General features: G+C 41.5%; 1 protein-coding gene across 4 annotated transcripts in view; it reads right to left on the bottom strand.

The window, feature by feature from the left end:
* Window positions 1-15,389, bottom strand: part of Phka2 (phosphorylase kinase regulatory subunit alpha 2) — a 77,275-nt gene that overhangs the window by 23,232 nt on the left and 38,654 nt on the right. For all 4 annotated transcript variants that reach the window (XR_002377155.2, XM_029473161.1, XM_021153153.2 and 1 more), the window contains 9 exons: window positions 15,156-15,251; window positions 11,625-11,732; window positions 10,063-10,141; window positions 7,745-7,879; window positions 6,994-7,103; window positions 5,653-5,797; window positions 5,339-5,417; window positions 2,759-2,928; window positions 1,124-1,297 (listed from right to left, as the gene is read on the bottom strand). Coding sequence is in view for 3 of the 4 variants with exons in the window: in XM_029473161.1 (XP_029329021.1) it covers window positions 1,124-1,297; window positions 2,759-2,928; window positions 5,339-5,417; window positions 5,653-5,797; window positions 6,994-7,103; window positions 7,745-7,879; window positions 10,063-10,141; window positions 11,625-11,732; window positions 15,156-15,251 (1,096 nt within the window). In the remaining variant the exon portion in view is untranslated. The remainder of the gene's footprint in view (window positions 1-1,123; window positions 1,298-2,758; window positions 2,929-5,338; window positions 5,418-5,652; window positions 5,798-6,993; window positions 7,104-7,744; window positions 7,880-10,062; window positions 10,142-11,624; window positions 11,733-15,155; window positions 15,252-15,389) is intronic.

The raw sequence follows: 15,389 nt of genomic DNA, 5'->3' as shown, positions 1-15,389 counted from the left end.
GCCCTTTGGACTTGCAAACTTTATATGCCCCAATATAGGGGAATGCTAGGGCCAAAAGAATGGGAATGGGTGGGTAGGGAAGTGGGGGGCGCTATGGGTGACTTTTGGGATAGCATTGGAAATGTAATTGAGGAAAATATGTAATAAAAAATATTAAAAATTAAAAAAAAGAACAATTAATGAAAAAAAGGAGGCCATGATTTCAAAGAGAGCAAAGGGATATATAGGAGAATTTGGATGTACAAATGGGAAATGATGTAATATATTATAATCCCCCAAATAATAGAAATAATTTGACCAAAACATATGTAGGCCAGTGAGATGACTCAGTGGCTAAAGGTGCTTACTGCCAAGCCTGATAACCTTAGATCAATCCTGGGAATCAACAGGATGCAAGAAAAACCAATCCCTAAAAGCTGTTTCTGACAACCACATGTACACCCACATCTACACTCACACAAAACAAATAAAAATAAATGTGATTAAGTATAAATATGTTTAATAAAGAACTCATTTAAAATATCTGTATACTTAAGGCAACATTTTATAGAAGTGAGGACATATTAAAAAATAAACATATTATCCAGAAACAGACTCAAGAGACTCACTAATATAACTCATGTTGTGAAAATTTGTATTGTAGGGACATTGGGAGACTTAGAAGAAAAGTAAGCAAAAATGACAATGTTAATTTCAGAAATATCAAAACGTAAGGACTGGAAAATAATCATACTACACTATAATGCTCAATTAAACATGCTATCTATATGTATACTGTAAATGTGAAGACTGATTTAACTAAATTTTTAGATAATTCCTTTAGTAGGTTAGGGAACAAAATAGAAGAGTGGTAATTTAAGACAGCCAAATCCTTCTACACATACTAAAACATTGTAGGTCAAACTGATGCCTCAAGGACAGAACAAAATACATACTATTTCAGAAATATGGAGATATGGAAATTGCAGAAGAAACATCTAGAAGAGCTGAAAGTGGTCACATCTAAGTAGAAGGTTGGAGGAAGGGGCATTTTTCTTGCCTTTTGGGATCGACTTAAATTATATCCATACATCACTGTGATAAAAGAATGTAACTTAATGGACAGAAGAATTTAATAACATACATGTAGTTTCCAAACCCTTCGCTTTGGCCATCACAGAAAGTATGTCCCGAGTGGAGTGGATAGCACTGAAAAAATGGCTGTCTTCTGACTTCTTACAAAGAGGGGGCAGGTAGCACTTCAAGGATGTGCTTTGAAGAAGGTGGCTGATATACTGGTCAAGTTCATCTTGGCTTTCTACAAATGGACAACCAAGGAAAAGAATCAATGAAAACAAGCTGTTGAGTAAACAACATTTAGCAACATACATTTGCACCTCCACTCACAAGGATAAAGTTAGTGACAGGTACGCCATATGTGTGTACAAATTTATTGCTTGAAAAAAAATCTTCATTCTATGCCAAATCTAGAATGAGAGTCTAAGTCACAAGGTGAGCTGTAGAATATGAAAACAACCTGAAGAATACTAGCTAACATTCTGTCTTTAATTTAAGAGTGAGCTAAGCCTTATGGAGCTTTCTGTATCATTTAAAAATGTTATCTAAAAGTAAAAAACAGGTCACACTGACCCAAAATCATGTTCAGATTAAGACATGTTATATACGTGTGGGGTTTCACCACTCACATCTAATCAAAACTAGGTCACTTTACCATTCTTTTCAATAGTCAAGCAATGTGTTTCTCCTTTAAGAATGTTCTTTGTAAGGGCTTAAGGTTGTAGCTCAGCAGTATAATCATGTGTTAAGCTTTGGGTTCACTCTCAGGTCAGAATTTAAATAGCTGTGACAACCCCTGTAAAGAGCACCAGGAGCAGCTGGTGCAAATCAACTATCTTAAAACAAATAGAGGACTGATGAGATGGTTCAGCAGGCAATGGGGACTACAGCAAAGCTTAACAACCATAGTGCAATCTTCAGAATCCACATGGTGGAGGGAGAGAATCAACTCCCAAAAGTTATCCTCTGACCTCTTTCTCTCTATATATTATATATGTCATATTATATCACACATGCACGTATGCACACAGTAAATAAATGGGAAACTTTTTTTTTTTTGGTTTTTCGAGACAGGGTTTCTCTGTATAGCCCTGGCTGTCCTGGAACTCACTTTGTAGACCAGGCTGGCTTCGAACTCAGAAATCCACCTGCCTCTGCCTCCCGAGTGCTGGGATTAAAGGCGTGCGCCACCACGCCCGGCCTATAAATGGGAAACATTTTTAAGAAAGCAATTTATGAACAGTCTGTACCTGAGAGTTTCCTACAAGCTTATGAAGTCCTGTTTTCAAGGGCACCAGTGTAAGTTAGGTTCTTTTTGTTTTTAAAGAGAGTTGTTTGTTTATTTATTTCATTTATATGAGTACACTGTCAATGTCTTCAGACACCCCAGAAAAGGGCATTAGATCCCATTACAGATGGTTGTGAGCCACCATGTGGTTGCTGAGAATTGAACTCAGGACCTCTGGAAGAGCAGTCAGTGTTCTTAACCGCTGAGCCATGTCTCTAGCCCTAGTAAATTAGGTTCTTAGATTAGCACTTTATTCATTTTAGTGAACAGAATCTTCAGAAACCTTATTTCTGTTTATTTGCTTGTAGCCTACTTGTCAATTATTTTCTGTATTTGGGTCTTAGGCAATTTTATCATAGTGCCAAGGTTTGAACAAATGCAATCAATATTTCAAAGATGCTTGCCACAAGGTACCTTGAGGACTGCTGTCTTCCAGGTATCCTCCCAGGTCTGGCTCACTGTCAGGACTAAAGCTCCTATCACTGATGTCATCAAACAACTTCTCATCACAGTCTGGATCCAGGAAGGTCAGGTGTGTGTAGAATGAGGTAGTAAGGAACTCTGCCAGGTTTCCTAGTTTTACTCTGTCAAGAAGGTACTTCGTTAGGGATACAGGTGGGGTGCAGACTTTCACTATGAATCACTGTGAAACTCTTCAACAGCTAGCTAGCACTTCTGCAGGAGTCAATAAATATATTGGCCCTCTATCAGCCAAAAAACAAACCCAAAAATTCAATAGCAAAGTTGGGCATGGTAAGAATACCTGTAATGTGAGCACGTGGGAAATAGGAGCAGGAGGATCCGCTCCATACAAAGTCTGAAGCCAGTCTGGGCAAAATAAGTCCATGTCTCTCAAGTTTTATTCACGAGTATCAAGTGAAAAGACAGAACATTTAAAAGTCAACACATTTCATGCCTAGTTTTTGTCCCCAAAACTAACAAATACAAACTTATTTTCCTGGTTAGTTAACAATTTTACAAAATAAACTGAGTAAACATTTTTAGTTAGAGTCAACCTCTGAGATTTCTCTTCCTTAACAACTGGATCAGAAGCAATAATTTTCCTAGTATGCTTGTCTCTGCCATGAAACATGGTGAGATGGGTACAGAGGACTTATGATGGAAGACATGTGCCTCAGAGTTAAGGTTCTCTCTAGAAGGAAGCATTGGATTGACCTACCATCCTCAGATTGATAGCAGTTCACCCTGCATGGGCTCTACTAGAGTGGGCTGAGAAACATTTCACTGAAAACAGGAAGCCTGGGGGCTTGCTAAAGAGGAGTCAGCACTCGAGATACTGGTGGAAGGCTATGTAGTCTCTGCCCTACGGAAATGTCAGATACTGAAGTGGAAGACAACAGAGCTAGTAGCTCTGAGCTAGTAACAAGAGATCAGAATTTAGTTAATATGTGTAAGAACCTAAGAACCCACAACAGAATTGTTTACAGAGTAAATCAGAGTATGCAATACAACCACCTGTGCAGGTGGCTGAGTTTCAACTGGCAAAAGGCTTATGGTAAAACAACAGTTGGGGACAAAAAGCCTGTCCTTCACTAGACAAAAGCCTTCTTCTGGAGAGCCAAAGGAAAATTCTAAGGCTCCCTCCCATTGTTTTGCCCTAGAGTTGGGAGGTAGATCAGAAAACCAAAATGCAATGGGGACTTCTTCTCTGATGAAGGTGAAAAAGTGGGGTTTATGAGGCTAAAGAGAACACAAAGCAAGACAGTTACTTCAAAAGCTTTTGGTAGCATGAGACTCCATCATAGGCCTATATTTTGTTTTGGTCATGATGCTGTATGCCAGGTGGCAACTTATCTAAGCTGGAGCCAAACTGCTCCGAAGTATATGTTGATGGATGTTTGACTGATACTTCCAAGAGACCAAGGACACCCTATATGGGAAGCTACTTCTAGACAACAGCAGGGCCTACAGGAAGCTACAAGGCACAGGTAGCTTAGGAGCTGGAAAATAATCACTTGCGTCCATAGTTAGAAAAACAGTTGAGTGCACCTTGAAAGACAATAGAGAAATGAGCCAATAACAGAAAGACTTTACATTGCACAAGTTGTCTGGCCTAAAACCATGGGGACACAAAGCAGATAGGGTGCTTGGAATAGGCAGGGCAGCAAGAAGCTGTTTCTTGCATATGGTATTTGAATTCTGTAAGATGAAAAATGGTCTGGAGATTTACATAATGGAAATGTTCCTGGCACACTGAGCTGCATATGAAGATAGAGTGTAAATAGTAAGGCAAGAGGTATTTTTTTTTAAATGCTTTTCCTGTGGCAACAGGTAGGAGAGTACAAGAAGGGGTCACTTACTTCTGACACACTCCAAGAGACTCATGGAGATGAAGATATAGAGACTTCAGAGAAAGAAAAATCACCTACCTTGGGTCACACAGAGGTAAAAAGGAAAGAAGGGGATTCCTGTAAAGCCAGCAACCCTAGTCACCTAAGGTCTAAGAATCATACAAAGGAGAGACATACCTTAGGACAACAAACCCCAATAGATCTCATAGCACGGAAGGTGCTAGACAATGACTTCTGTGGGACTAATGAGGTGCCAAGGTGAAATCGTAAGGTTGTGTGAACTGTTATTGTCAGTGTGAGAGTGTGCTCAAGTGGCTTTTCTTGAGCACTTGCTGACCCCGCCTTGGGTGCTTGGTGTTTTCTTCCATGTCTCTTAGGAGAAACACTAGATAGAAATCCTCAGCTCCCACGAAAGACAACACCTTCGAGACTGCCATGCTCACTTCTCTATGCAGGTGGTCTTTCAGTGCCCAGGAACGTTTAACAAGGAACAACCAAATATTGCTTTAGATCAGATTTAAGCTTTCCGTGGGAGATGAAATTACATTAGTTTTGATTTCCTTTTTACTCGAAATTCTGTGTGTTTAGGTTTAGAAAATTGATATGAAAGGCAGAGAAAGGACAGAAGACTTTTAGAAAGGTCTATGTTATCCTTATTTAATGAAAAGAAATCCTGACTTACCTAGCACCTCCAAAATAGCCATCTTCTAGTTTTCTAATTGTAGAAAGAACTGCAGGATGAATGTCTGATCCATCATTTGCTAAGAAAAAGAATGATGAATGAGTTTCTTTATGTGGGAGTACAATGCACTGAAACAGTCTTACCAACAGCAACCCAATCAAAACCATCATGGCCCAAGAGATTCCTTAGACACAGAAGTCAAACTGCTACGGAGCCCCTTCAGTACTTGGCGCCATCCATAGGAACTGTCCTAAACATTTTTTTTTTTTTTAGGTCAGAGCCCATGACCCAACAGGTGGAGATCATGAAATTACTGAGCATGGTGTGCGTGACAGGGAAGGTGACAGTGGGTCGGCCGGTCATCCGCCAGCAGGTGCACAGATAGGCCAGTTCGATCCTCAGCATCTCCACAATCATCTCATTGTCCAGGGCCAGGTAGAAGTGATGCTGGTCGGTGAACTGAAAGTCAGAACAGGCCAAGTCAAGGGCCACCATTTACTTTTTCCCACCTAACACCTGTCATCCAGGGCTCCACTAATCCCTGTTGCCTAGGAAGATGTTCAGTATTGGCCTCAATCCTCTGAGCAGGGAACCACTGTTTCTGAGATGAGACCTAACAATGTGTCACCTGCCCAGGAAATATGGCTACACAGGTATGAAAGGAAAGGTATGCTGGTGGACCTGCCTTCAACTCCTCCCATAGGGATGTAAGTGCCTTGTTCACCATCAAGGGCATATCAAGAGTCTTGTAATTTCTACACCTTCTGGGGATCTTCGGTTCACACTTTCAAGGTGAGGAAGAGCTGGGAACTGTCCATCTGACTGATGCCTGCTTAATGAGGGTCAAAGAACTGCCACATAATGATGAAAATCCAATTGGTCTCCTGACCTCTGTGCTAGTGCGCACTCAGCTCTGCATTTGGAATTTGGTACCAAGGTTTGCAATGTTCAAAGTGGCAGCTACTGAGGCAGGTATGCAGGAGTCCATGCTATGTCTCACACTGGTAAAGTGACCTCATTGTTTATCTTTCTAGCTGTTCAAGTAGATAAAAAAAAAAAAAACCCAAAAACATTAGTGTGTGCTTCTGTTAGGTTAGTTTTCTTTAGGAACACGAATTCTGAAGATAAGTTCCATAGTTAACATATTCTGAATCTCAATAGGGGTTGGGACCTGAAAATCATTCCAGTTGTTTGTCATACTGTGGGTCCTATGACAACTTTCACAAGGGTTAGAGACTATTAAGTTTAGGTGATATGAACCAAGTGACATATCATATTATAAAGCAATGTGAGTTTTATTAATATTCATGTCTGGAAGTGATGACATACCCAATTTGACTCAAGTAACATTCATTGAATACCTAGCGTAAACATTTTCTATACCTTCATCTGATCCTTTGCATACAAAATTCTTCCATGTTTTGACATAGAAATGCTTACCAGACAGAAAAGAGAACCTAATAAGAGAATGCTGGCTGGTTTTCTACTTGCCTGCACTTTTTTTGAGGCAGGGTCTCACAGCATAGCTCCAGCTGGTCTGAAACTCATGTAGACCAGACTGGCCTTGAACTCATAGAGTCTCGCCAGTCTTTGCCTCCCCAGTGCTGAAATTAAAGGCATGCACTACCATGGGCCACCATGCCTGTTCTTTTTACCTGGGGTGTAAAAGTGAAGATGTGATTCCTAATCACATAGAGTTTAGAGGTGCCAAGGACACCAATGTGCCGATACGGTCGACCACTCAATTTCATATTCTTATTTCGTCCTATTTAAAATATGAAGGAAAACTGGAATTAGAGAAAATAAAGTAACAGCTATTACTAGTGACCAAGGCGAAGACTGGGCCTTATTTTTATGTTAGATAATATACTCTGGGGTTTGTTTTCCTAATACCTTTTAAAAGTGGAACAAAGCAGAAAAGAGAAACAAATTCTACTCCTCTATGCATGGATGTGAGTAATGCCAGTTTGAGCTATATCAAGTAGGCCTATTAAAAGGACTTTAATAATATAGACTTTGAATTTATTTAGTAGTCATAAACTAAATGAATTCAGATTCTAAGAAATGAGAACTGCTTCCCACTTTAATGGGTAAAATGAGCATTTTGGGTACCATAGGTAACAGAAGTTATATCGAGATACCAGTGATTCTTTCAACTGTGACATTTCAAAGAGGGTGGTTTATTCTCCAACATGTCTGCCAAACAGAGGTGCTCCTATGGCAGTAAGAGCTGAGCCAGCTGAGGGAACATGCTTGCCTGCCCATTTTTCTTCACAATGAAGTGGACCTACTGGTTGCTGTGCCCGGGTCTTCTTCGGAACTTATAACCAAGTTTCCCTCACATCCAAACCTAGAACCTGAAAAGCCCCTCTTTGTCAAACATACCCCAATATTCCCGTGACCTACCAAGTTTGGCATATATGTGACTAAGAATTCGGCCTGGCTGGACTCGAATCGGATGCACATCAGCAATGCTCTGGACAGTCACTCCATGCTCCTTCAACAGCTCCTTAATGTGACTGTTTTCTGCCAAAACAGCAACTGCAAACAGGAACAAAAACTTAGCATCAGATCTGTGTCTGCTGTCTTAAACCCTTTCTCCATGGTTGGCTTTGGAAATGATAGCAATTGCTTTACTGCACTTCCAGCCTTTCTCTCTCCTCACTGTACATCAGCACACACAATGCATATGTGTCAAGTGCCCTCACTGTGTAGGATGGTCTGAGAACTTCTAGAAATGGTCTTCAATAGGTTCCAGTACTGGCTCAGTTATTGTGGGCTAATTAGGTAATTCTTGTGGCTTCTTTTAAGGATTCACTGTGAATATTATATCATTGGTATTAAAATGCTTTAAAAAGCATCAGGTGTCAGATGGTATGTAAGTGTTAACTTACCCTATCAGAAATAATGCCTTGCCTCCCTCTGGGTCTGCATTTATCTAAATATCCCTTGTGTGATTTTCACATAGGGTTAGGAATGAAAACAGCTCCCTTAGGGGATGCCAGGCAGAGTCTGCTAACAGGGAATGCTTTACCTTAAGAGATAGGAGAGGGCAGCTTCCAGAAAAGAAAGCAGGCCTCTTAGTGTAGAGCCTGGTAAAGTGGGACTCTCTGGCCCACTTAGAAGCATAGCACAAAACCCCACAGATGAGAAGGAGCACCCATCCCTGATGTTTGAGCCCTAGGCTCTCTGGCTGGCAGGGACCTCCAAGTATCTAGGTGCTGGTAGTCTATGCAAAAATTTGTCTTAGCTTAGGGCCACATCAGGGATGGCTGGATGGTATCTACCATACCAGTACTGCCTGCCTTTATGAGAAAGCAGTGTGTTGGCAAAGGGATGGAGTCTGGACAGGTGCAGAAGAGGAGGACAGTTACAGAGAGCAGCTGGTACCTTGCCCAGCTGCAGCAGAGCCTTTTGGAAACTAGAGGGCCTCAGGCCAGAGAACATAGGCTAGCTACTGTTAAGAGTATCTTTCCCCAATCTTACCATCGTATCCATAGGCTGAGAAGTACTGAACATACGATACATAGAAATGCCTCTGAGAGTTGAATATTACCTAACACATACCACCTGATGCTTTTTAAAGCATTTTGATACTAATGATGTCATATTCACAGTGAATCCTTAAGTGCACAGCTTAAGCCAGGCATGGTTCATGCCTATAATCTCAGCACTTGGGAGATTGAGGCAGGAGGACTTCTGTGAATGCAAGCCCACCTTTGGCTATGTAGTGAGTTCAAAGTTGGCCAGATTTACAAAGTAAGACTGGTTTAAAGGACCAAAAACAATACACAAAACAAATAAACAAAGGTATAAGGCTTATTTTAGGGGCAATGTGTTACACAAGGTACTCACTTGAACCGTGCCAGAGCTGCCAGGACTTGGGAGAGGAAACAAGAGGGATTGTTTTTCTAAGTGCATACATTACCATAGGGCAGACCTAGATTGACAGCTTCCTCTGTCGCTACCTCCTTTGTTTTCAGGATCTCTTGGAGAAGAACAAAAGTCCTACCAGCCCTAAGACCTGGCCTGTGAGGATTCTGGGAGAGGTAATCTCATTGGGCTTCTTACCTTCTTGGAAGAGAAGCTGGCTAAAGAGGAAGGAAGAGGTGGTTGAAGCAGGTGGTGAGACCTGAGACCTCCATGGGACAATGAACTTCACTTGGGTTCTCTTTTTACCAGGCTCAGACTCCACTTTATGAGTGACAGTTATGTGTGCACTAGTGACAATCAAGGTTTAGATTCCAGAAAACAATTACTCTGTAGGAAGTAAATTTGTGGGTGGAAGGAATCCTGTTGCTTTGGGAGCCTGTCTGAGTTATACAAGGTTTCATATAAATACTTCCACAACGAATGGCAAACACACATTCCCTGCCTCCCCTTGTTTGTGTGTCAAGGTTTTACTATGTAAGCTAGACTGGCATCAAGCTCTCTGTGATCCCATTGCTCTTCCTTTTCTCACCACACCCAGTTTATATAGTGCTGAGAATTGAGCCAGGGCCTCATGCATGCTACTTTACCAACTCAGTTACCTCCTCTGCTTGGCTTGGAACTCTTGAGTTTCCTACCTCAGGCTCTCAAGTACTAGGATTACAGGTCTGCACTGCTAGAACCTGGCTAAATACACTTTGTAAAAAATTTCATTAAGGAAGTAAGGAATAATGTGAATGAAAACTAACATTGATTCTATGCATTAGAGATGGATAGTAAACATGCTCACAAACCTTGTACTACAACATCAGGTTTGACTGAAGTAGAAAATCTTCTATTTAAGGGATCAATTTCACCAGTGGCAAGGAATCCCTAAGAAGAGAGGAGCATTAATACTATGAAACACCACTTTAACAAAGACTTTCCTTGCTCCTACACTGGAAAGTGGTATATCTGGGGGCTCAGATACTCAAAAGCCTTTTAGTCTTATCTGTTGAATCTTTCTCCATAACACAATATGCTACTCAGAATGCTACTGAGAAATGTATTACCTGTTTGGTGCTTAACTCTGAGGGCTTCTCAAATGCACCCCCACACTGTATAAGTGAAAAGAAAGCTATTACTAGTGCTAGCTAAGTCCCTGCATGTGCACTGTCACACTGGAGTCTCCTATGTCTATCACCATTCTGCATGTAGAGACGCTGAGGTGAAAGTTTATAGAAAGAGGCTGAGAGACTCTGGTCCAGGGCTGACTGCTGTGAAACAGAAAACACTCCCCATGTTGTTAAGTGAGCTCTTTAAAAATGCATCTTCTTTCATTTTCTAGAAACGAGGCAAGTTTTCCAAAGGAATGAAGGTGATCTGAGAAAGAGGAGCCCACTGCTGGGCCCAAAGGAAGGCGTTTTTATGTTGGAGAGGAGGTCTCAGATGAGTGGACTTAGTTATTTCCCACCCCACATTTACTGAAACTGGAGCTGAAATGCATTGGACAATTAAACCCAGTTTTTTTCACTTTACAGGTGAAGCAATTGAGGCTCAGAGAGATTAAGAGACCTGCCAAAAGTTCCTGAGCTAGCTGGGTACAGGACTGATTTTCAAAAAGATATATAAAGACGTGACCATGAAACTTGGGAGATTAAACATACCCGGGAACAACTTCAGGAAGCAATGCTCCCAGGTCAAGTGGCCACTGTGCTATCTCTCACTGGCCTTTGCCACACCAGTAACCCAGTAATATTCTGATGCACTGTTCTCTCCCCCAGTTTTAGAGGTGGCAAAGCACACAGGCTGGCCAGCCTCTGGAGGGCAGTCCCTTTCTTCTTTAGGCTCCTTTCCCACACCAAAATTTCAGCTGAAGTTTCTCATTTAACACTGGGAGATTCATTTTAAAGCCTTTTCAACAGAAGTCTGGGAGCAAGAGGGAATGGGTCAGGAGGTGGATTGGTGTGGGCTTTGGTGTCTGAAGAACTACTTGCTGTCTCTTTCTACGGAGAGATGTGAAGAGCCACTCTGCCTCCTGTGTCTTGGGCTGGAAGAGTTTCTAGCCCATCTAATAACCTCCCAATACCTAGCTCTTCCAGGATCAGCTGTGCTAGTCTTGGCTGAGATGTTTACCATGTCTGCTGAGCAACAATGCAAGCAGATTCTAACTACATACCAGAGATTCGGTCGAGAGGAAGGCAGGGAGTATCTCATGTAGCTGATCTGAACTGGCATACTGTAAATACAGATATTCAAGGCCTGAGAAAAGCCTGGGGCCCAATACAGCCCAGGTAACCTTGAAGATAATGAAGTTGCTCTTCCTGGTTTCCTGTACCTCTAATCAGATGGCTCTACCTCTAATCAGAAAGCCTACCTCTGCTAGCAGTGAGCTGAGGATGTACAAGGACTGTCCCCAAAGATGGGGCAGCTTTCCCAGTGGAACTCGGTCTACTGTGTGAGGATTCTTATACTCTTCATCCACCTGGCAAAGAAAGTGAAATAAATGTTCAAGGTCAGAACATCAGAGGATACAAAGGCCAGCAATATCTTACACTTGAGGAAATTTTGAAGTCATAAAATAGTCCTCAGCCTCCAGACCAATTCTGTGCCTCCAGACCAATTCTGTGCAATACAGGATAATGTACTTAAAGGCAAAATGTTCCCCTTTCAGTGTGTCCCATGGCTATAAGCAACAGAAGGGGATTTCAAATCTTGGCCTGGTCTTAGGCCAGTGTTCCTTCCATAAGCACAACTGGGAGCACGGGTGCTGGGAGCTGAGTGTGCCTGCTCTATACCCAGAGCCTGGGCGGCAGGAAGCTCCACAGCTCATGCTTCTGGATGGCTGTTCTCATAAAAAATGAACAAACTCACGCCCCACAGCAGCCTGTACAGAGACAATGCATAGCTGGATGTCAAGCCTGTTTTCTTCCTCTGCCTTACCATCCCTTAGAAAAAATTACCAGAAGGTGGCACTGTGCAATGAGGCAGACCTAGAGTGCTGTCAGCACTGCCAGCCCACCTCCTTTAGAAAGTGTAATTTCCTGGGAGCTTTATCTTGTCAATGTAAGCTCTTATGCCTTTCTTTCTTTTGGTCCCAACAATGTAAGCTTCTATGCCTGCTTGTTCTGAGGACTCTCCTTCTAAATCCCATGCCCACTTTAAGGTTTCAGTCACTGAAATGTTAAGGTAATATTTCTGACCATTTTTTTCCTCCAGAAAAAATACCAGTCACTTGAAGAAAAGAGAAACATTTATCCTTCTCTAGGGGAAAAACTTATATCACAAGTTTCTGTGTGGGTTCATGTATGCATGCACATGTGTGTAAGGAGAGTTCATTCTTAGCATTGTGGATTGATCTTGATATCATTAACATACTTATTAAAGATTTCTATTTCTTGATACTAAATATTTTAAGAACTTAAGGTTTGCACACATTGCAAGAAATACTGATGTAAAAGGAGACGCTCCAAAATGCAATAGTGGTTATTACTGAGTGGTAACATTAGGAATAATAAATGTTTTCTTCTTTCTACAGAACCCTATATATATTTTACAATTCATAGCATTACTTTTACAATTGACTGGCATCTTAAATACACATCAAACACACTGAAACACAACTGTTGAGAAAGACTGCAACGAATTGGAATGAGAACGATCTAATGCAAAGAACAAAAGATGCACTTGTTCTGCACTTTCCCACTAGAATATAATTCTGTTCTGGTCCTTCTCTGAAGTACTACTTACAGATGCACTTGCACCACATCTTCACTTTCATCTTTCCTCTGTATCCATCTCACAGCCTAGTTCTGCTTTTACAATACCTCTAGATATAGAACAATCTTGTGTACTAGTCCCTAAGCTGTGCAAGGCATGGCCAGCTGCTCACTACAGTTTTGTTGGACATCCTTTCTCTAGTCCCCAGCTGTGCAGTGGAGGGTCCATAGATGGTGACACCTTGCCCAAGCATACAGGCTACATGCCACTGTAGTCCCAGACTTTTTCTAATTTGCACAAAGGAGCCATATAGGTTTGTGGTGCTTTGCAGGATTCTTTTCCAGTGGTCTCTATATATATGCTATTGATGTGACTGAAGAACCTTGCAAACTCTCACCTGCAAAGCTAACACAAAATGAGGTTAAGGTAAACTACTGTCCAGCGCTGGTGCCTTGCATATAAGCTAAGTACACCAAATAAAGAGGACACTGAATGACAAGTAGATACCTAAAAGTCAGTGTGGTCTTTAGGAGAGAGTTGTAGAGTAACATTTTTGTGATGTACAACCAGCATTATCTACCAGGAAGCAAAGCGCAGCCCTGATACCAAGTATTTACTATGGTTAGTGCCTTTTGGGAGAGCAGGGATGGATGACTAGTCTCTACCATAAAGTACGTGTACTATCCTTGAAGATAATGCATTCTCCCTTGCTTGGTTTCCAGCTTCCTTCCATTGATGCCACAGTACTAGAGTATGAGCAATCTGAACATGGAATATAAAAATGTGGCTATGGAAAGTGACCTTGACACCCCTTACCCTTATCAGCATTCACACCATCCAGAGCATACAGATAGAAATGTAAAGTGAAGTAATTTGCAGAAGACTTTATGACACACACACACACAAACATCCCTGGAAGACTTCATAACTTAGTCAGTATGGTGTGACACAACAGAAGTCTTTATCTTTAACTTGTCCTATGAACACTTGGATGATGTACACCTGCCATGCTATGATGGAAATATGGAGTTTCTGGAAGCTCAAACCCAACAGTCTAGGTAGGACTGAGTAGATAGGGGCATTGCAAGGAAACTCCCTACCCCCCGCCGCCACAGTGAATCTGGAAGTGAACCAGCTGACTAAGTGGGCTATTATCAATGTGAAATAATCCAATGCTTCCAGATGTAGAATATTCTATTTCTTATAGAAACTCAACTCCTTCATTTGACTTTTCTCTTGGTCTAAGTAGTCATTTATGTAACATTTAATAGTTCCTTCTAGATCACAGTTCTCAACCTGTGGTTTGCAACTTCTTTGGGGGTGAAACAACCCATTCACAGAGGTTGTCTAAGACCATTGGAAATATCACATATTTACATTATGATTCAAAAAATGACAGTTTTGAATTAGGAATGAAAATAATTTTATGGTTGGGGGTCACCACAACATGAAGAACTGTATTAATGGGTCACAGCATTAGGAAGGTTGAGAACCACTGTTCTAGATTAGGGCCCAAAGTAATACTCAGAAATTTTATGCCTTGTAAGGATCAAATCTCAGACTCATTTAAAATGTATATTTTTAAACATTCCTTTGTAAGAGAGTCATACAAAGTAGCCTTGAATTACTGATCCTTCTGCCTCACATATCTGGAGGGCAAAATTACAAGTCACTGCTCATCAAAATGTATGTTCTACATGAAATTAAAAGAAAAATCTACTACATCACTACTTTCAAAGGTCCAATAGGGCATCCAATGTGTAGACACTTCTACTAACTGTAAAATATACTACCCATTAGCAAGTGGTGTGGCTTTGTGTGAAGGCCCAGAACCTGGGGTCTAGTCCCTAGGTGGAATCCTAGATTGGACAGGTTCCAGGGGCTTTCATTTCCTTTGGTAAAGTGTATATGGGCTTGATTCAAACACAGATTAGGGACAGGTATGCTTCAAAGGTCTTTAGATGCCACCTCCCTAGGACATCCATGGTCAAATATGTTCCTTATGTTCCTCAAAGCTATAATTCCTTATGATAACTAGGAAAGCTCTATCTTTTAGAAGCAACTTGTGATTTCTAAAGAGGAAAAGAGGTCATATGTCCTAAAATGTGGGTAGAGAATACCAAACAAGTCAAGCCCTAACTCACTCAGTCTAGATGAGACCCACGAAGGCTTGGTGACACCTGCTTACCTTGTCTGGTGGGATGGCATAGAGCTCCGGCACCAAGTGGATCCCATCTTTGCCTCTGATTAATATTCCCTCCAGGGCTTCTCGGTATTCTTGGACCTGGAAAACAGCCCCAGCATCTTTAGTGTGACAGAGGTCTGGCAGTTAATTATGCAATGCCAGTACAGCTTTGGAAACAGTAACAGAACAGGCCTCTGGGCTACAAATGCTTGGCTGTAGAACAGAGTGACTGGCTGT

Source organism: Mus caroli, chromosome X, assembly GCF_900094665.2.
Source record: "Mus caroli chromosome X, CAROLI_EIJ_v1.1, whole genome shotgun sequence".
Taxonomy (NCBI): Eukaryota; Metazoa; Chordata; class Mammalia; order Rodentia; family Muridae; genus Mus; species Mus caroli.
This window is presented reverse-complemented; position numbering and strand designations above follow the sequence as displayed.